The sequence below is a fragment of the Macrobrachium rosenbergii genome, chromosome 11, assembly GCF_040412425.1.
Source record: "Macrobrachium rosenbergii isolate ZJJX-2024 chromosome 11, ASM4041242v1, whole genome shotgun sequence".
In the NCBI taxonomy this organism is placed as follows: Eukaryota; Metazoa; Arthropoda; class Malacostraca; order Decapoda; family Palaemonidae; genus Macrobrachium; species Macrobrachium rosenbergii.
This window is the reverse complement of record NC_089751.1, coordinates 25,338,550-25,361,625: the sequence shown is the minus strand read 5'-3', so window position 1 is coordinate 25,361,625 and position 23,076 is coordinate 25,338,550. Positions and strand designations below refer to the sequence as shown.

Below are 23,076 nucleotides of genomic sequence, written 5' to 3'. Positions count from 1 at the left end.
ACAAAAAGACTAACACACTAGTACGGTATCCAATTTTTTCATGTTCTTTGCATATTCACACAAACAACAGTAACTGTTTCCAGTTTGGATACACAGTGCATCAAAATCACAAGAACTTGGAACTATGCAGTATTTATTTCATTTTCAATTTTGTAAGCCTCTAGTTCAAAGTCACTGCATGCTTTCCAGAAAATGCTGCAGACACTAGACTATATACAATGTTATCAACTATCTACTCATCTCTTTTGGGTACTCATAACATCTGCTGTCACTTTCTATTGCCTTTCTTATTTCAGTCAAACACTACTTCAAAGAGATAGTACTTTCAAACATTACAGTCAAAGTAACAGTACTGCCTCTCACCACATGAGACCAGCAATGAGACAGATATACCATTAGTTTTGATGAGAAAGAACAAGAACATCAGAAATTAAAAACTGACAATTAAGTTTTTAAAATTGTTAACAAATTTTGACATTAAGAAATATATGTTTTATCATCATTAAATTAATGCATACAAACTGACCAATGTATGGCCACCACACTCTTTACCTTGCATGACCTTGAGGACAACAGAAAAGGAGGATATGACACTACCTTCTCTCCTCCTGCTGACATGTTGCAGGACACAATGGGAGGCTGGGGAGTCTCTCATAGTGCTGTCACCTGTCCTTTCTTTACCAGCAAGTCAAAAATTCTTTACTGTGTCTTCTGACACTGGTTCCTTGGTATATCTTGCTAGAGGGACAGCGGCAACTGTTGGAGGCATTGCTAGAGGAGGCAGCCTTGACAAGCATGAAATCACAGGTGGCAAAGGAGATGGGCTAAGGGTTGACTCCCTAGACAAACTGCTGCCCTTCTTACATCTCCTCTTCTCATACAAGACCCACTAAGGTGTCTGCCACCCCACACACTCCTCAAATGTGGCTTCTCCTAACAGGAGATGCCAGAGAGGGTGGATCTACTATCAGGGACATAAGTATGCTGCACGGTTTGCCTTGGTCTACACAATGCCTAAACTCAGGCTTACTTTCCTCCACAGTAGCAATATTAACACACAAGGGCCTCAAAAAGTGTGGAACACAAAAAAAGCCCACCACAAACAGAGGTCAACCATGTGGCTCGGACATCACAATCAAAGCATACATGACATAACCTCGGCCCTTAAAATCTCATAAATTTTCCCAAATTTGACAATCACCAGTCTAAGGAGGGACACAAGTAAAAGAGGGCAATACACTTACAGCAACAACACAAGAAATAATGTATACATGGCACGCACCAAGAAAAATTCTCAGCATACAATGAAACAAAAGAAAGTGACAACAGCTCGTGAACATGGCTGAAAACACAGTAGATAAGTTGGCCCATCTCAGGTCCCATGACTCATGGCCTACCTGATATGATTTTTTTTTTTTTAGTTATTCAGCAACATCCAAAGTGCACCGTGCACAAAAAACTCCATTTATGAAAGTGTAGGCTCGTGTCCCTATAGGAGCAACTACTGTTCAAGGAGCCCAGAAAGTTCCTGACATACCAGAATGAAGGAACCGAAATACAGATTGATTTGGAGTTTACTTTATCGGTAAGTATAACAGCATCCATGAAAAGGACAACCCTATTATGCCAAGTGAGGTATGGGAAAGACAACACAGACTGCTACAAGCTCCTTTGATAGTGAGAAATAAAGAGAGAAAAAATACAAATGGCCCAAAGGATAAAAACATGTATACTGAAAAATGAAACAGTCAGAATGGAATATCAAACGCATCAATAAATACGGCACCATTTTACCATATTAGCTCAGTTACTTTGCTCTTCTGTCTATTTTTCTTTCTGTTGTGCTGAGATTCTGATTCCATTCCCTCCATTCCCTTTCCACTTGCATTTTAGCCTCCGTCTTCTCCCTGTATACATCTCTTACTGTTTTCTTTACTCTTTCACTGCCAGAACTTGAAGGCTACCTCTTTTCTCTTCTGCTGTTCTTAACCCTTAAGGGACGGCATAATTTATCAAAGTGCAGCAACCCAGACCGGGGGAACTTTGAGGTCGGCAAAATAAAAAAAAAAAATCACATCAATGGAAAGAGAATGACACATACATTTACACTGTATAAATAAAAAAATTCTAAAAAATTTTCCCTACCTTCCACCAGAAGTTGAAAATGACTGTTTACAACCCCTTATGGGGACCTCATTTACAAGATAATTGTAAATTTTACCAACTTATGTTTTTTTTTTTTAATAAATGAATTTATTGTATTTTGTAAAATTATTATTACTGCTCACACAATATCAAAACAGATAAGAAATAAAAGCAGTAACAAATTTTTGGCATATTTGTTGTAAAATATTCACGTAAATTCACGAGAAGGAAGATTCAGTAACTTTTTTTTTACTTTTACATGCTTTTTCTAATATTTCTTTGCAATTTTCTTTGTAAAATTACATTTAAAACCGACATACTATCGTAAAAGACAAAAAAAAAAACAACAACAACCCCTTCATATATTTACAAGCAAATTTACAAAAAGACTCATGTGAGAGAGAGAGATGCAGTACTTTCCCCCTTGAAGTCACAAGTATTACTGATACTGGCCTAACACTCATCTGTATAAAAGTTGCCATTAGTGAATTTATAGCATATAGAAGTATTGGCACCTTTGTTTCGAATCATTATTACCATAACAGTGGTGCGTAATTCTGCTTCACACTGAAGCTCAATCCATCCATCTCCCCAAACCTATTTTACTTCACACTGAGGATCAATCCGTCCCTTAAGGGTTAATGTATTACAGTACTGTAATACTTGAAAATTAGTAAATCTTGTTTTATCATAAAAAATGTATTTGGTCACGAAAATAACATGAAAATAAAATGACTGACAGGTTCTACAGACGCAAACATAGTCCCATCGTTCTACAAACTACCCACATATTTTAGATATAGTAGAACATATCTGTCATCCTAAAACACTGTACTATCATTCAAAATCATCTTACAAAACAGCAAAATATCAATAAAATGTACAGTATGCACAGAATATCAGTGTTATTTTGCACACTACCCTGTATGTACATATGCACTGTGTATGATGCGCAAATGGCCCAGCATCTCTGCCCAGCTTCCCAGTTCACTGCGTATGCCTCTAGTGTTCATATCTTTTTGAATCGTGCCCTAAGATGCCTCCTAAATACCCTGCTTCTTCTACGGCATCTGGACAAGAGCCCAAGCACCAGAGGAAGGTCCTGATGCACCAGGAGAAGGTAGAAGTTTATCGTAATGTTGAGTGAAGGGAAAAATCACATCGAAGTAGCCGCCCATTATAGCATGAAGGATAGTACAGTCTACTTTATCGAGAAGGAATACAAAGAGGGGTGAATCCTTGCCAGGGCCCTTGGTGGAGAAGTCATCGTCACCCTCATTCATTTTACTCTCTGACTCCCTGATGGACCAGGACTTGGAAGATATGGACTGTCTATCCTGAATTAAAAGGAAATGCAGGCAGCTACAGCAGATGGTAGAGGAATGGGATCCTAATATGCAATGCTCCATAAATGTTTCAAATGCCCCTGATGCTGCTATGCGGCCCTATAATAACCTCTTAGTCAGCATGAAGAAGCACATCAACATAATGCCGCCTCCTGAAACCCCTGAAGAAGGGGAAGAGGCACCCCCAGAGGAAATGTAACTCATCTGCTTTGGTATGCAGTCATACAGTATCATCATCATCATTCATCAGACTGCATAGCTAATTCATCATCATCTTCTTTAAATAACATTCACCACTGGCGAGTAAAGTACCCATAAGATCTACGTAATCTCAATATTAAATATTTTTAATGTGCATGTGTATTTTTGTTTCTCTCTCTCTCTTATGAATTACCAATGTTTCCCCTCTAAAAGACAATTGGACAGCTTGAATAGTACTGTATGAAAGAAAATGTGCATGCCTAAATACAGTATAGGGGAAACTTGATTAGTTTTCACACATAGCTGTAAGCCATAAATATTTTTATGGGTAACATTGTAAGATGAATTTGAAATGATATTAAAGTGTTTTAGGATGATAGTTTAAGGTATATCTGGTGTACGATGATAGTTCAAGATATATTTGGTGTTTGAACTATTAAAACAGGCAGCTATATGCATTTTTAGAAGGACATGTCAAGTATTTGCTGACTTTAGCTATCCCTCGTGAATACCAGGGGGTCACAGTAATGGCATCTGAATTGATAATAAGTATGTCAGTTTCTGTAAAAATTTCGATGAACTGTGATTGTAGACTGAAAAACAGAAGTTACCTGTCTACTGCTTCCCCTTCAGACTGGTGTAGTAGATGTTTTTCTGCAGAATTAGTTGTTTGTGGATGCCTATATCTTTCCTCCTTTTGTGACTGTTAGAGTTACAAAAAAGGTTAAGCAAATCCCAGAACACCAAGATGTTCATAGTAGTTTCATGGTGGCTGTAGAGAGACTGATTTCAAGATAACATATATATTCACCACTGGAATATCCCCCGAAGCTCTTCCTTTTGGAAGATCTAAAATAACTGCCTGTCACAAAGTTTTCAAAACTTCCACATACATGTGTTTACTGCACTGACCCTATCAACTACCTCATGTGAGAGTGAGGTTTTTGGTGTGTCTCAAGGGTCTATCCTTAAGTTACTAGAGAATCAACTTGTACACAGTGCTAACAATTTCATATGCAATGGTCAGTTTATCAATCTTGGAGTTGGTCTCAAGGTAGTTATTGTATTCATACCTCCATAGGAAACTTAGTACTATAGTTTTCTTATTTACTCTAAAAGCTGTTGATCCAAGATATTGGAGGATATAGCTAAATGGTTCCTTACAATTTATGCTATGCTCAACCAGTAACTGCTTATGACCTGGATCTCAACAGATCTTTAGGTCTTTTGAAACAGAAGTGCCTGGAATGCCATACTACTTATTTTGGAACGTGGATGTGATTAGAATTTTGATCTTTAGAAACAGCCTCTTTAAGCACTTAACTGTGTTAACACAATCTTGGTAGCCCTAGCACCTGTGGAAGAGTAAGTGAATTAAAAATGTTTTTGGAATGATACCATTTGCAATGAAGACGCTAGTTTTTGTTCTATCGCAGGGTTTAAGCTATGAACTGTTTTTTAGGCACTTCTCTTCTCAGGGTTGTTTGCATAACAAACTTGACCTCATATAATGGAATGAAATGAAAACACTTTCCTGCTGTATAACATTATGAGAACAAACATTGCTTTCTAAATGCACTGTCCCTTTTATGTTAGCTTTCGAGCTAATTATAGCATGAGAAGCATAATCCTGGTCTATTACCTCTGCTGATAGTAATTATTCTTATGGCAGCAATGGTAGAAGTCATTGCTACATCATTTAATTTTGAGAATTTTTCTCTGAGGGAACATAATTAAAATGTAGTGTTGTGGAAAAATTCTGTTTTTGCCATTGCCATGAATTTCATTAAAGACATGGAAATTCAGTTTTGGACTGCAGCCCTTAGTCTGCTAGTCGTAGCAAGTAGGGTCTTTTCCTGAACCAAATAAGATAACAGCCTTGTTGCCTCTTTCTTTAATTTTAAAGCCTGATCTTTAGTGTTGGGCAGCTGGAAAGTACATCAGTTTTATAGGGGCATACCTTTGTTTCAGTAAGTAAAATTTTAGTTTTGACGGTCATTTGCTGGGCTGCTGGACCTAACAACTTCTGCTGATGCAGCTTTCTCCACAAGACTTCTTACCTTGTCTTACACCAGAGAGCCATATTCCCAGACATGGTTTCAACTTCTGGCTGCAGTATAATCCCGATCAAGTTAGAAAGTTTTGAGTTTCTTCTAAGAAATACTTAGCTTACTTGGCTGTGCAGATTCTTGTCCAGCTGCACTAACCCACCATCTTTACCTCTATTAAGTAAGACTCATTCTAAACAATATAAATTTTCATAATCAAATTTATTATTTGGACACTTATAAGACAAACACTAAAACATTCCACACACTTGTTGGAGAACAGGTGAACTAGACAGTCATCTGGGTCAGCCAAGTGACCTTTTAGTTTTCTGTAAAAAAAAAAAAAAACACTATTGAGATGGCTTTGTCTGTCCGTCCTCACTTTTTCTGTCCATCCTAAGATCTTGGAAATTACTGAGGCTAGAAGACTGCAAATTGGTATGTTGATCATCTGCCCTACAATTATCAAACATACCAAATTGCAGCCCTCTAGCTTCAGTAGTTTTTATTTTATTTAAGGTTATAAAGTTAGCTATAATTGTGAGTCTGGCAACGATACAGGACAGGCCACCACCAGGCCATGGTTATATTTCCATGGGCCACAGCTCATACAGCATTATACCAAGACCACTGAAAGATAATCTATTTTCAGTGGCCTTGATTATATGCTGTACAGAAAACTCAACTGCGCAGAAGAAACTTTGGCACATTTTTTACTTGTTTATTTTTATTGCAGACTGCACCTGCTTGCACAAAGATTTAGCTATCTGTAACAGTAAAGTATCCAAATAATAAAGTTCAGTATGAAAATTTTTATTTTGTTGGCGATTAACTTCTTCCTCAGTATGTGCTATACACTATTTCTGTTAAGAGATTCAGCAACTTCATGTCTACATTCAGAAGGCAAACCAGGCACATTGTAATTATATAGGTCTTACTGGCATACCTTAGATGGTACTGATGATTGTAGACAGCCTCCCCTACAATTCAATCTTTTCAAACTAGGCAGTTCAACATTTTACTCTGACCTCTTCCAGTTTCCACCTCATACTAGAGAACAAATCCTTTCTGGGAGCCCGTCAACTCCAATAAAATGAATACACACATGCTGTACATGGCTAACAATCAGAATTGTCCCCAAAAATGTACAATAACAAAATAAAAAAACAATAAATATAACATCAGTAATTTTCTTATTATTCAAGGAAAATTAAATCAAAATTCTAAACAAAATCCATTATTACCAATTAAAAATATAATTCAAAATTCATATATGGGATTACCATAAAGTAAAGAATATGAAAAATAAGTGAACTTACTTGTGAATGAGCAGTATCAGACATATTGGTCGAAGGTAGACCGTTAGCTTTCTCTGTTACTAAAACAGTAGACCTTTCAGTAGCTTTCTGTGCATAACTAGGACTAACGGCATACAGTCCGAGACTTTCCCTTGAGCTCCACCGTTGTAATTCAACCTGAGAAAACAAGAACGTGAATATCAATTATACATGTATAAACATACAAGAGAATAACAATCACTCCCTATTGTCCCAATCTTATCACCATTTCCAAAACCAGTAACCTTTACTTACAATTTTATCATTTCAAAGATGAGGGATGTGCTTAGTGCAACATCAGCACACCTATTAGCTAGATAATGTCCATCTTTCCTATCCTGTACCATTTGGATTCAAGTTTGCTTTTCAAATCTGATTACCCTAGCTCTAAAGTACAGGTATCTACAATCTTATATACAAGCTAAAGGTCTATACATGAGACATCAATGAAAACCATACTGATGATTCACCCTTCCTGATGTGGAAAGTAACAAGGCCCTTGAATAGTTACTTAACAAACTACATATAATAATAATAATAATAATAATAATAATAATAATAATAATAAAAACCACCCAGTTGAAGGATGACTGTGATAGACAAAAAAAAAAAAAATAAATAATATATATCCTTCAAATAAGCTTAGCATTTATCATGATGATAAAATTTTAAGTTGTATGAAATAATTTTTCACATAAAAAGCTGAACATTAGTAATCCATCACGATACTGTATGTGTAAAAAGTAACAAAGTAACAAAATACCACATTTTTAACAGTAGTAGACCACCAGTATTCATGGGGGTTAGGGACTACAACCACCTGCGAATAATTAAATTTAGCGAATACTTGAGACCCCTCTGAAAATGCTTATAACTGCCTATTTTAATAGTTCAAACACTAAATATACCTTAAACTATCATCCTAAAACACTTTAATACCATTTCAAAGTCATCTTACAACATTACCCTTAAAAAAACATATGGCTTAGATCTACAAGTGAATGCTCCTACAACTGTTACTCTTATCAACGCCAAAACCAATCAAGTTATCCCTACATTCAGGCACACACATTTTCTTTCATGCAGTATTCAAGTCTTACCATTTTCTTTTAATGCTGATAGGGGTAACATTGGTATATTGCTGGACGAATGTTTTTTTTAAAGAAATATATTTTATTGATATTTAGCTGTTTACATTAATATTTAGAAATTTGGCAATAATTTTTTATCATAAAAAATGATGCAAGTCTTTTACTTGAGTTAACAAAACCAGCTTCTTTGTTTTAGCTTATGTGCCAATTGGAATAGTTCGTCTGCATTTGTAGACTTGTAAAGTATTCTTGTTTAGTGTGGTGCATTTATTTTTGTCTCATCACCTACTTTTTCATGATAAAACAAATAAATTTCAGGTACGTATTACTTTCCCTTTGTACTGCATTCTTTGACAAAGCTGGAATAAATACTAATTGTATGCATTTATGTGAACCTGAGTACACAATGAATTTGGATTTATGTTTCATGCAAAAATTTGCAAATATGTGAATCTGCGAATCCTGAACAGCAAATAGTCGGGGGCTGACAGTAATTTGCATTTTTCCTAGTACGCACACCAATGCTTTCATAAATGGAGTTCCTAGTGCAAGGTGTGCTTCGGCCGTCACTGACTTGAGTAGAAAAACAAAATCCTATTGAGTATGCCTATGAGTCACTCATGACCTGAACCAGCTTTAATCTTCCACTGATTGAGAGCCAGCCCACACACAACTCTGCTCATCTCCATAAAGAAGGAGAGAGCAGAACCATGAAGGGCAGCAGAGGAGGGTAAATTCCCTATGAAAGCATAGGTTCATATCCTAGGAAAATTACAATTACTTTTACAAATTTGGTATTTGTTCTGAAGGGAATACTAACCAAGGCTTTCATAAATTGAGCCTCACTAACAGGAGGGGAGGCAGATCTAACTAATCAAGGCAGGCGGGCATGCCTTGGCATTGCTAATGTTACATCTCCCCATGTCAAAGGGCTTTCCCTCCTGGAACTCAGGTCACTAACCAATAACAGACTATTGCATCACCACGTCTACCTGACATAGCTATGATGATCCTGGTCTCTCTCAAGTGGAGCCTTACTGGGGTTGGACACTCCTATACCACCTGCTGGGCTGCCACCACTGGGCCCAGGGTGAAGGTGTCCAAGGACTTGCGGGCCAAGTCCCTCAGGTAGAAGGACATGGATGTCAACTGCCTCTTTCAAACCTGCCTTCAGGACCTGAGGTATGGAGTGGTTCCTTGAATGACACCGAGAGGTCTATGCCCCTGATGCTGTGGGTTTTGATCTTACCTGGAGGAGGGTCCTTCTCTCCTGTGGATTTATACGCCTCACAATGACCCCCCCTCAGCCAGCAAGAGATCATGTTCTTGGAGACCTTTCTTCCTCTCAACCCATACTGATGAAAAGTCTCCGGCAGGGGAGGGTCTGTGGGGCCATCTGTTTCTCAAGGCTCTGACTGGCCACAGGACCATCTCACCCTTGTCATACCAAATGAAGTCCTTCAACATGGGATCAAGAACTGCTCAAACTTCAGGTCCAGGACCAAGGGGGTTCTGAGTTTTGACCATAAAGTCCAGGATGAACTCCAGGGAGAGTGAGGACCAACCTAGAGGGTGGGTGACTATGAAAGGGTGTGTAACCCTCCTACTCTCTTGGTTGCAGGACGGAGAGGAAGAATACAGTCTCCGATGTAAGGTCTCTATCATATACCTCCTTCAGGAGTTCATAAGGAGTGTCTCTCAAACTGGAAAGGACCTTAGTCCTCTCCTCAAAAGCTCTTGTTTCTCGTGGTGGGCACTTCTGCTTGAAGCACCTAATGATGGCGGACAACTCCCAGGTATTGGAGAGTTCTATCCTCCCCCTTGGTCTGGAGGAATGAGCCAGGGCAGCTCTGTAGCCCTTGGCCGCAGTAACCAATAGAGCCTCTCACCACATAGAAACACCAGGATGTCCGCTAGCTCCTTCACAGTGGTCCTGAGTGGAATGTAACCCCTACTATGGCACCTATTACAGAAGATTGTCCACCTCCCCTGGCACACTCTGGAGGACGAGGGTCTGAGGGTATCCAAAGTGGCACCTGCAATACCCTTAGAAAATCACTTCTCTCTGAGGAGCTGCTTGATAGCCTATACCACTGTAGGCAGAGGGAGATTGCTGCCAGATGGAACCTCCTGTTGGGTTCTTGTACCAGAAGAGCACAAATGGGAGGCAGTTGTCTTGGGACGTCCATCAGTAGATGGAGTAGGTTGGTGTACCACTCTGCTTGGGGCCAGAGCAGGGCCACCAGTGTCAACCTTAGCCCCTGGGATATGAAGAACATGTTGATGACCCTTCTCATCTGGCTGAATGGCGGGAAGGCATAAACATCTATGTTGTTCCAGGTTTGCTGGACAGTGTCCTGTAGACCCATTCTTTGATCTGGGGATGGTGAAAAGTACAAGGACAACTTCACATTCCTTACTGTGGCAGGCAGGTCTGTCATCGGGCCTTTTCACCTGGTGCCTAAAACCTGATCTGCTCTGCTGAGTTGGTCCACTACAACGTTCCTCTTGCCCAGGATGTACCTGGCTGTCATGTCTAATTCCCAAACTTCTGACCACTCATACATCTCTACTACCAGGTTGTTTAACTCCACAGGGATGGTCACTCCACCCTTCTTTATGTAGGCTACCACAGTAGTGCTGTCACTCATCGTGACTGCCGACCTTTCCATTAGCTGGTCTTGGAAGTGCTGGAGTGCCCACCAGACTGCTCACATCTCCAGGAGGCTGATGTGCTCTGTTATCTCCTTCAGCCTCTAAATCCATGAAATGCACATACCATTTAGATGTGCACCCCACCCTCGGGTTGTGTCTAGAATAGCAGCATCCCTGGTAGTGGGCAAATGAGTGGCACTCCCAGCAGGTAGTTTGTTGGATCCCTTCACCAACTCAGATCCTCCGCAACCTTTTCCGTCACCTCGATTACCTGAGACGCGTCCTAGTCTGGTCCTTTCAAGGATACCTTCATCAGCCACTAGAAAGTTCTGATGTGTGCTCTGCCACTGGGGACCAGCTTCTCCAGGGAAACCAGGTGTCCCAGGAGGGCCTGCCACTGTTTTACCAGTTGTTGGGCCATCTAGTGGAAAAAGTTGGAGATCCTCATTATTTTGGCTAACCTCTCTTGGGATTGGTGCACCCTCACTGCCACGGTGTAGATCTGCATCCCCTGTACTTAATGTTTATATGTACAGCGGCACCTTGACATACAAGTTTAATTAGTTCCGTAACCAAGCTCTAACTCAATTTGCTCATGAATCAAATTTTCCCATTAAAATGAATGGAAATACTAATAATGTTTTAACCCCCAAAAAACACACCAATTTTTGTTGTTACGTGTTTTTAAATTTAAAAAACCAGGTTTTAATGTAGGAAAACCCTATTTTTGGTAGTTGTTGTTGAGTCCTCATGGGGTTACCTTCCATGGGTTTGTCAGAGCTCCATGGTGACCACACTAATATCAAAGAATTCTCTTTTAGTCAGTCTCATGGTCTGGTATTAAGTTGTAATGATAAACACTGTAACACATGATGGAATATGCAATAGACTCAAACATAAGAGGGCTCTTTCCCTGATCTTACAGCGAAGCTGTACCCAGGTGCTTTCCTTCGTCAAACCCGCTAGAAGATGAAGTGATTATTATGCATGCGCAGTTTGCCATATTGTTGACAAACAGACTGGCAAGAGACCAAGAAGCCATTACTTTCTGTTGGTCAATGCAGGATGATCCCTCGCCCAAATCCCATGCCTTTTAGTTAAGGAAGTGGAAGGGTTTTGAAGACTTGACAGCAACTATCAAAATAGGTTTTTCCTACGTAAAAACCTTTTTTTGATAGTTTAATCTCTTGTTTCATTCTCAGGGAGCTTTGAAAAGAAATTGACAGGTGACAAAATGGCTTCAGCTCTCAAATTTTAATCCCAACACCCCAGAGGAAAAACATTTCTGGTCCGCGGTCAAGCCACAAGTTTCAAGCCCCATTCTTTATTCTAAATACCCTTCAGATTTTGGTAACAAAGAACAAAAAACTAAACACGAACTTACGTTTTAGGGTATAGTTCTACTGTGACTTACCTAAGCAAGCAGTAGTTAGCATACTCCCAGTCAAGAAGACCCCTGGTTTTCTGCTGTAGTGCCTATGGGGTTAGGAATAACCATACCAACTACTGATACACAGTGTAGTCGAATTTTCTTTAAGTTCTGGCAATAATGTTTCAAGAATACTGTCTCTGATGACCACCCTGTACATTTGGAGACTTCTTCAAGACACAATTCTGAAGAAGGCCAATGACAAACTTACTTTCCTAATATCATGTGACCTAGGAAAGGAGTTTGGATTTGCCTTTTTAATGAGGGACACTAAAATTATTCTCAGGCCTTGTAGAAAGGATAGTTTGTTTGTGCCAGGGTGTAGGAAAATCAGACCCTCCGGGGATGTGTGCTGTGACCTCTAGGTAAACCTTAAGTACTTGAATCAGGCATAATGTTTTGTCTGCTAAATTGAGTTTTCTTATTAAAATAGATTTCCTTCCTAAAGGATTCTAATTCTTGGCCAGGAATGATGGGCAGGGGACAATAATAACTGATGGTCAACTGTTTACCTGATGTATCGTCCCTGTCTAAGACAGCCCAGTTCACAAATACGAGCTCCCGATGCTAACGCAATCAAGAAGATCGCCTTTTGCAGCTTGTGAGTTGTGGTTGTATTGGATCCACTGAACTGAGGGGTTGATAAAGTCTAAGCAACTTATTCTGGGACAAGTAATTAGAAGCCTTTCAGAAGTGGGTCTTTGTAATGCAAAAGACCAGAGAAGGGAAGTGACAATTTCTATATTAGAGTCAATACTGAATCCATAAAGCAAGGGTTCCGTTAATGCTGCCTCATATGCCATGATTGTTGTAACAGCAAAGCGTTTGTCTTCAAAACGGTATACGAGAAAATTTAAAAGGGTCTCCATAGAGATCTCAAATGGGCTCACAGCTTGGATATAATTTAACCATATCTTCCATACAGACTGGTATTGTCAAACAGTTGATGACCTTAGTTTTTGCACTAGGTACCTACCAATGTAGACAATAGCCCGGTAGACAATATTTCAAAAATCCACACATGAAGGTCTTGCTCAGAAAGGAGGATAAATAGGCAACTTTCCTTCCTACTGTCTGGGATAGAACAGCAGACAGTAGTGGAACTGGTCTCTTCACTCATTGTTGAAGTAATAGGAACCAATGCCTGTTTGGCCAATTTGGAGCTATTAAGTATGCGGTTCCTTTGAAGGTTAGAAGCTTGCTCAAAACCTTCGACATCTGGGACAATGGAGGAATGAATGAATGAATGAATGATTTTGAGTTATCTTGCATCGTGACAACTTGGTCATTGATGCCGATATCTATTAAATGAACAACATAGCTACTATAAAAACAATAAACAGATAAAAAAAAATTATATTTTTGGGAGAAGACCAGCGTCGATAATAAATCTAAAAATGCCACTCGCATCATACACCACATCCTCTCCAAGGATTTTGGCAAGGATGAACCTGCCATCCCTACCAAAAGCCTCAGAGAGTTAACAGCTTCTAATATCCGCAAGACTGGGGCACTCACACAACAAGCGCCTCACAGTCAAGGGGACCAGACAATCCTCACAAAAAGGTTGATTCTCCCCGCCCATCAAAAAGCTGTATGTTAGACGAGTATGCCCAAAAGTGGACACCTCCTTGGAAGTAAATCTAGAACTGCTGCTTTGGCCAATCTGTCAGCTTCTTCATTTCCATGCAAACCAGCATGTGCTGAACACACCAGCATGTGCTGGAACCCAACAAAAACTAATCTGTGTTCCTTTGTATAATAACAGGTGCACCCATTGCTGAATTTTTAAAACCAAGGGGTTGGTAGAGTTAAAAACATTACGTGCCTGTAATGCACTCTTAGAATCGCTGAAATTGTAAAATTTGTTTCATCAATAATTGCTATTTTTCAATAGCATTTAAAATTCCAAGTAACTCTGCCGTAAAAATAGACGTTAAAACAGGAAGGGTACCTTTGGTACAAAACTTATTATTAAAAACTCCAAATCAATGCCCGTGCTGGATTTGGAGCCATCTAATGAATACACAAGTTGAATCCTTATGAACCTCACTGTGTTCATAAATATCGAACAGATCTCTATATCTGTCATATTTTTCTTATAACCATGCCACTTCCTTGGGAAGTGGCTGTTAATTATCAGAGATGGTTATAAACTGTTATATAAGTCTTAACTTGGTACTCTTGTCTGAAAGCCTATCCAAGTACAATCTAACAAAAATGAAATTGGCACTAAAAGCATAGCCTAGTACAGTATGATCTACCAAAAATAAAATGTGCTCAGACTACCATGGAAACTGTGTGAACACACCATGTTTATATCTTTTGTGTGAGGGGCATTTAATAAATAATGCAACACATTTTTTTTTCTCAATGCAGGTTTTTCTTTTGGGTTTAAAAACACCAAATTATTCCCCAATTCTTTGAATATAAAACCCTATTTTTCAATATATAATCAGTTCAAGTCTATTGCCTTATGCCACCTAAATATGAGAGCCTGTATACCTTCATGGTACTATTCTACTGGTCTTTGGCTCTGCCAACTTTTACTGCATCAATAACTTCCTCACTGTTGCTGTACTGCCTTCCGTGGAGTCCATCCTTGAGAGGTCCAAAGAGATGGAAGTCAGAAGGTGAGTGATTCAGGATGTGGGGTGGATGAGGAAGCACAGTTCACCAAAGTCTTCTAATCTCCTCTCAGGTGCACAGACTCGTGTGCAGCCTGCCAGGACACAGATCAGGCAGATCTCCTTGTCCTTACTCTGATGATGACAGACACTTCACCCAACAACTTACAGTGCTTTTATCCAAATGCCAGGTCTTTGTAGACATTCTGTAAGTGCCTGTGAAAATTTGTGATGGTCTCATTTTCTGCCAAAAGGAATTCTATCATTGCTCTGTTTAAAATGTACCTCAGTCACAGACACAATTTTGATAGCTGATTACAGTATAGTGCTCCCGTCTAAATGGAAATTAATGACAGGAAATTAACCCTTTAACGCTTGAAGCCCTATTTTCAAAAACGTCTCCTGTATGCCATGCCTCGAGAGGTAGCGCGGAGCGGAAAAAAGTATTTTTCAAAAAATCACAGCGCGCTTAGTTTTTAAGATTAACAGTTCATTTTTGGCTCCTTTTTCTCATTGCCTGAAGTTTAGTATGCAACCATCAGAAATAAAAAAAAATATCATCATATATAAATATTGGAATATATGACAGCGAAAAAAAAACTCGTATATAATTGTATACAAATCGCTGTAAGCAAAAACGGTTGAAGCTAAGGAGTTAATTTTTTTAGTTGTATTGTACACTAAATTGCGATGATTTTGGTATATAACAGATTGTAAAACGATTAAAGCAACACAGAAAAATTATCACAAAATGATGCATGAATTTAAGCGGACGTAAAAAAGTTTTTTTAAAAATTCACCAAAAATCAAAATATTGTGCTAGAGACTTTCCAATTTTGCCAAAATGAAGGAAATTGATTGAATATTACTAGCCTGTAAGTTTTTAGCTTACAATTGCATTTCTGAACCATTTGATCGAGTTAAAGTTGACCGAAGGTTGATTTTTTCTATTTATCGTTATTTTAATGTAAATATAAAAAACTGTAAAAGCTAAAGGAATGATATATTTTTGTTGTATTCTACATGAAATTGCGCAAACATTTTGATGTATAACACAGATTTATGTAACGAATAATATGCTCTCCGGCGAAAAAATTGCTGATGCTGACGCAAGAAATGACAGGATTTTCAGCGGAGTCTGGCTGCTAGGTGAGCATAAACAAAACAAATTTTTTTTTTTTTTCAAAAATTCACCAAAAATCAAAATATTGTGCTAGAGACTTTCCGTTTGTTGCAAAATGAAGGTAAATGATTGTTACTCGAATGTAATAATTAAAACTATTTTTAGTCGACGATCATTTCGGTCCACTTGGTCAAAGTTGACGAATGTTAAAATTTTGTCAGTTATCGTGATTTACGCCCAGAAAATATTTAAAAACTGTGAAGAGCTAAAGGAATGATATATTTTTGTTGTATTCTAGTTGAAATTTTGCACATTTTGATGTATAATGTTTTTATGTAACTGAATAATATTTTGCTGCGAAAAAATTAACAAGCAGACAACAAGAAATGCTAGGATTTTCAGCGGATTATAAATGTATTGTTGGTTATGATGAAATTTGTTTTTTCTCAAAAATTCACCAAAAATCTAAATAATGTGCTAGAGACTTTCCGTTTATTGTAAAATGAAGATAAATGATTGATTGTTACTTGAGGCTAATTTAGTGTCCTTTACGGATGCATTTTTTGATTATTTGTATTTGTTTCAAAGTTTCGAATTTTAAAATTTTGTCAGGTAGTCATGTGATTTTGGCGAAATTATTAAAAAAACTTTGAACAGCTAAAGGAATGACATATTTTTTTGTATTCTACATGAAATTGGTCACATTTTGATGTATAACACTTTATGTAACGAATAATATGAAACAGCGAAAAAATTATGATGTTTAATGGCGCAAGAAATAAACGATTTTCAGCCTTATCTGGTATAGGTGACAGCATTTGATTGTGTTAATGGTTTTTTTTTCAAAAATTCACCAAAAATCTAAATAATGCACTGCTGATAGACTTTCCGTTTGTTGCAAAATGAAGGTAAATGATTGATTGTTACTCGAATGTAATAATTGCTTTAAACTCTGGATGCGTTTTAGTAATCATAAGACTCGAATCAAGCAAATGCTTTAAAATTTTGTCAGTTAGGTGATTTGATGTAAATATTAAGTCTGGTTTGAAGAGCTAAAGGAATGATATATTTTGTGTTGTATTCTTCAGTGATTGTACACATTTTGATTATAACTTTATGTAACGAATAATTGAAAGTGTGAAAAAATTACGTGCAAGCTGACGCAAGAAATGACAGGATTTTCATCAGAGGAGTTTTTGAAAATGGAGGAAAATTTTTTCAAAAATTTACCAAAATTGTAAATATTGTGCTAGAGCACTTTCCAGTTTTGTTGCAAAATGAAGGTAAATGATTGATTTTTAATCGAATGTAATAATTATTACTTCTATTATGCGTTTTTGATCATTGTTTCGTAAGTAAAGTTTTCAGAATGTTAAAATTTTGTCAGTTATCGTGATTTCGATGTAAATATTAAAAACTGAAGATGTTTTATATTTTTTGTTGTATTCTACATGAAATGTATACATTTTGATGTACTTTTACTTTATGTAAGAATAATATGAAACGTTGGAAAAAATTACGGCAAGCTGCCAAGAAACATGGATTTTCAGCGGAGTTACGGCAGTTTTGAAGCGGAGGAAAATTTTTTCAAAATTCACCAAAATTCTAAATATTGTGCTAGAGACTTTCCGTTTGTTGCAAAATGAAGGTAAATGATTGATTGTTACTCAAATGTAATAATTATGGCTTACGGATGCGTTTTCGATCATTTTGGTCGAAGTCAAAGTTGACCGAATGAAATTCACTTTGGATGCTGGGTCCTTCTCCAGCATCCCAGTCTAAAACTGAAGCCTCACATGCTCACTTCTGACAGGCAGTATCGCCTTTAGGTCCTGACGGGTTGTGACATCTCTGCAAACGTTCTGTTGCAGGTGGAAACTGCTAACACTACTCAAAGTTCAAAAAATGATGGTGTAGCGTCAAAATAGTGCTCTCTGCAAGGTGCTGATCTGATGCTCTCTGATGCGAGATGAAGAAATTGTCCCCATGCAAAGGCGTCTGGGTACATGCTCAAAAACAAAACAACAGCTGGATCCGTGAACTCCCAGCATCCGCTAAAGACAGAGGGATTTGAAATCTTTGCAAACTAGGCCTACAATTATTTTTCCTCAAATATTTAAAAAGGATCTTTATTTTCAGTCGGCGTTCTGGCGCCCTTGTTCTAGTAGTCGACAGACAATTTACAGGTGATGTTTAAAACCTCAATCATTGCGTATAAGGGTTAAGGATGTACACAAAATTTCAAATTTTGTAAATACAAATGGACCAGAAAAAATTTTTTTGTTGCACTTCTAATTGAATGCCTCATTCAAACATTTCAGCATTTCTCAATGATGGCTCACCCAAAGCAAATTCATTTTAAGAACACTACTTGTTGGGTTAATGCCTTTATACATGATTCTACAAAAGAACAGCACATGGTCTCTACATGAGGGCAAGGTTCAGACAGACACAGTGTTAAGGTGCTAACGTAGCTGCCGAGAGACAGCCCACAGCTTGTACACTGAAAACATCTAATGTCCCTCCAAGAATTTGGCAATGATAATATTCTTTTACACTCACTTTTTTGCACAAAATTCACTAGTAAATAAAGAAACAATTGATAAAATTAACTGTTAAATAGACATCTTAAGATGAGAGACAAAAAACAAAACAAAAAGCAAAAAGTAACTGTTAAATAGACATCTTAAAATGAGAGACAAAAACAAAACAAAACAAAACAAAAACAATCTTAATAAATGATCAAGAACGTTAGCCGGTAAAAGCATGTACCAAGACAAACATAACAACATTAACTCTTGATTATTCGTTTAAATATAAGAAAATATTTCTAACAGACAAAATTATCAATTAATCCATGTGTTGAATATACAAAATGTGTCATCCATACAGGTTTGGATTTATTTCTCACAATGGCAAAGTGGGTGTGGGCGGCGAGTCACTTACAGTGGTCTGCCTCTTGATTTTCCTCAGGTGTCTTTGGTTGTGCAAAGATAAGTGGCCACTGCCATCTAAATTTATTGTGTACTGACGGTGTGGGAGTTTCTGTCACAACACCTGTTCTGTCCCACCTGTTGGAGGCCTGATTTTGGATTCAAACATGGGCACCTGTCTTGAGGGACATCAGCCATCTGGGGGTGTCCATGGAGCTTAGTTTTTCTTGTGCTTTGTCATTTCCAGTTCCCGTTTTCTGAGTGTCCAGTGCCAGTGCCTGGTTACTTTATAATGTTGTCTGGCTGTGGGCATACCATCGTGTGATTGTCTGTTGGTAGCGAGTTGTGCTGGGGGCTTATCCACCTTATATAGGGGTGTGTCAAGGTATTGGAGAACAATGCACAAGACTTTATTACTATCAATATTCCCTCCTCCGGTGTTGGCTCTAATTATTTACTTTGCAGTCTTGATCAGCAATTCAGTTGTATGTTCATTTTAGTGTGGGTGGTGGGCAGAATGCTCACATTTTTGAAGAATGTGAGCATTTCATCACTTACTAAATTAGTACCACCATCCGCAGAGATCTGCTTGGGTGTCCCCCAACGGGTGAAGTATTTTCTTAGTTGTACCATCAGCTTCGAAGAATTCCTGCTGTTTGGGAAATAGGCTATTATACACTATTTATCCAATTAACTTTTTGTCTGCACATGGTAGGCCATGTATTTATGACCCTCCATCTGAAACAAGTCTGCTACTTGCACTGTAAAAGGGTAGTCTCTTGTATAAGTGTCGGAGGCTAAACTTCTTCTGTAGGTAGTGACAGTGCATGTATGTTGCATGAAGTACAGGTCAATCTGCAGTGTTGTAAGTCTCCTTTCATACCTGGTCAATAAATGTAGTGCTGGGCCCTTCGCAACATGGAGTCAAGGCCTTGATGATCAGCACTCAAGTTACTTGCCACTTGCTGTCAGAGACTTTCAAGGATAAGTAAACAGGCACATCTTTGATCATACAGTGTACGTTATTAATTCTCTAGCAACAGCCAAGCAGTCCCTGGTGCTGTAGAATTGATGTTGACATGCTATGACTTTTGTTGGTGCCAGAATCCAGCTAATATCTTACCAATTAATAACTGATATACTGGATCATCCCCATTTATGATGGTTCTTCATCCATGATGTGTCCGTCATGGTCTAGGGTTTCAGTGACAGCGGAAACTACCACTATCAATAGGTCTTCGTCCAGCTCAGTGTCATCTGCGTCAGGTGTTGTCTGAAGGGCAGGGAACTGTGACAGGAAGTCAGCAGTGCAGTTATTTTTTTCCTGGCAGATAATTATCACTGAATTTGAACTGTATGGTTTTTCCTTCAGTCTAAACAACCTAGGGGTAGCTGCATCTCCCAGGGCCTTATAACCCAGGAACTTGACGAGTGGGCGGTGGACATTGATGATAGTGAGGTTCAGGCATCCTAATAGGAAGAATCTAGCCTTCTTAAGGCACCACTGCTAGAGCCTCCCCTTCCATGGTTGTACATTCTAATTTTTTAGTAGGTTTAAAACCAGATTATAAATGCAATCCTCCATCCCCATCTGTAGCAGAAGGGGTACTTGGCTGAGGTGCAAAAGCAATATTGCTGGAAGATGGTGAAAACTGTCCCTTCCTTACTCCAGTCTGTAACTGCTATCATAAGGCAGGCTTTATAATAGTATGCAAGGCCTTCTTTGGCCAGCTGGCATATGGTATCCTGTGCTTGTTTAACCCTTACACAGGATGGGCTAAAATGTAAATTAAGCACACCCCTAAATCACACTAAATTTAAGGTTAGCCAGTTTAAAAAAAAAACATCAATGGTAAGAGGATGATATGCATAGGCACGTGGTATAAGAAAAAAATTCTAAAACCTTTTCTGTACCTTCCACACGAAGTTGAAAGCGAATATTCCCAAGCCTGTGTGGGGCCTCTTTTCCAAAGAATTCGTAAAACATATGCTAATTTTAACAAGTTATAAATGTTTTTTTCTCATTTGTTTTTAATTTGTAAAATTATAATCACAGCTCACACAACATCTTACCAGATAAGAACTGAAATCAGTAACAAATTCTGAGTATATTTATGGTAAAATATTTACAAGGTGTCCTGGGATTAGGAGGAGCAGTATATTCCCCCCATGGAATCTCAAGTCAAACTGATCGCTCTCTATCCTGTACTTAGCTACTAGACCTGCCGTGTAAGAATTGCCATAAGTCATTTATGGCCCACTGAAGTGGTTTGAACATTTTTCCCATAAAATTTGTTCAAACTGTATGGTGGGAAATATTGATCATCAGGGAACGTAACCAGGAAACAACCCTGAAGTTATAAACAGATGTCAACTGATGTTGGCTGCTCTCAAGGAGTAAATCTTGTTTGTAGTTTATCATCCAAATAGACGTGTTTCCCTGCGGGTTTCTTCAGTTCTCTGAAAGGAGCCATGACGGGTGCTGCAGTTAGGAATGGTGCTAACTGGTTCACAAATTCGTGCCATGAACTGATGTCAGTGACAGTTGGCTCTGCTGGCATGGAGAAGCTCTTGATGGCTGCTAAGCAAACTTCCGAGAGTTTATAGTAGTCCAATCCCAAATCTTCTTCTTCTTTTAACGTGTTTTTTCCCATTTTTGTATGGGGTAAGACGATGCCTTCTTTTGAAGGACTTTTGATTTGGCTTTGGGGTGACCTGTAGTCTCGACATTTTGCCCTGCCTGACATCGCTCAGACCCCGGTAGCGTATGTTTCATGTATCAACCCGACCCAGCGCCCTTTCTTCCCAGCAGCGAGATGTCAACTGATGTTGGGTAGGGCAAGAGTTTAAATCTTGTGAGATGTTTGTTATGTTTTTAGGTGTTGTAATGGCTTTGTTTTGTGTGTGTATTTAGTCTGTAACACCCATTTGCTTTTTGGCAAACCTATCCGTTGATTACATATATAATCCCGGGATGTCTACGGATAGCAAAGTGTCTGCCTCTCTGATCAGTGACAGTTGGTTGCTGGCGCGCCACAGACCTCTGATGGCTGCTGCTGCTGTAACCGACTGAGCCAGAGTTCAGTAGTCCAATCCCAAATAAACCCACAAAATCTACTCTCCTGTGAAACTGAAATTTTCCAGGCTTGGGTGTGATACCTTTTCTTGCACAAGTCGCCAGGAAGTCGAAGATGTGCCAAAAGGCCACCTCTACTCTTGCATCACAGAGAAAAATGTCCTCAATACACCTGTATTACCGAGGTACTCTTGAATGGCATCATCGAATCGACATGTGTAGGTATCCAAGGCAGAGCAGTGGCCCATGGGTGTCCTGTGATACTGGCACTACACCCAAGGCATGATGAAGATAGTGAGCTTGCAACTTCCCTCATCCAGTTCTACTTGATGAAATCCCCAATAAGGGCACAGGTGTATGATGTGTGTCTCTCATGAAGCATACTTTGTCACTGGTAATCGATGGTGCATTGAGGCTGGCCAGACTTCTTGGCCATTACCACCATACGAGCACACCATTCTGTTGCCTCTCCAAGGGGAATGGGTCACAGGACCCCTCTTTTTACGTTTTTGTTGAGTTGGGATTTAACCTCATCCTCCCAATGGTCAAGATGGATGTGATGAGGCTTACACCTGTCATCACAGGTAGAGGTTCCCTTGAGGTGTTGAATACTGAGGATGAAAAATGCTTCAATAACCATTTCTCAAGGTCTTGAAACATTCTTCTCTGATGGTGGAGGAGGCACTGTCAGTTTTGGAGGCATGGGGGAACATTTGCAGCTGGAGTTGTGTCATTAAAGGCACCAGAAGTGTTTAGCTATCTTCATGAAATAAAAATCCTGCAAAGTGGAATGCCCTTCATACTTACTTTAGCAGGTGGCCGATCCCATGCACTCCAGGGGTATGTTGGCAAGGTCCCTCAGGCCAGCCCAGTATCACAGCAGTGCAGGTCGTACATTTTAATGAAAGTAGGGAGGGTCCCACTACACACACTTGGGCTCCTGTGTCCGCCACAACAGGGGCAAACTTACCACCCCAGGGGTATGTCAGCAAGGTCCCTCAGGCCAGCCCAGTATCACAGCAGTGCAGGTTGTACATTTTAATGAAAGTAGGGAGGGTCCCACTA

The 23,076-nt window shown here is 39.0% G+C and overlaps 1 protein-coding gene across 3 annotated transcripts in view; it reads right to left on the bottom strand.

Moving 5' to 3' along the window:
- LOC136843254 (uncharacterized) overlaps positions 1 to 23,076 on the bottom strand; it is a 189,127-nt gene that overhangs the window by 74,829 nt on the left and 91,222 nt on the right. For all 3 annotated transcript variants that reach the window (XM_067111374.1, XM_067111375.1, XM_067111376.1), the window contains exon 7: positions 7,060 to 7,215. In XM_067111374.1, coding sequence (XP_066967475.1) covers positions 7,060 to 7,215 — 156 coding nt within the window. The remainder of the gene's footprint in view (positions 1 to 7,059; positions 7,216 to 23,076) is intronic.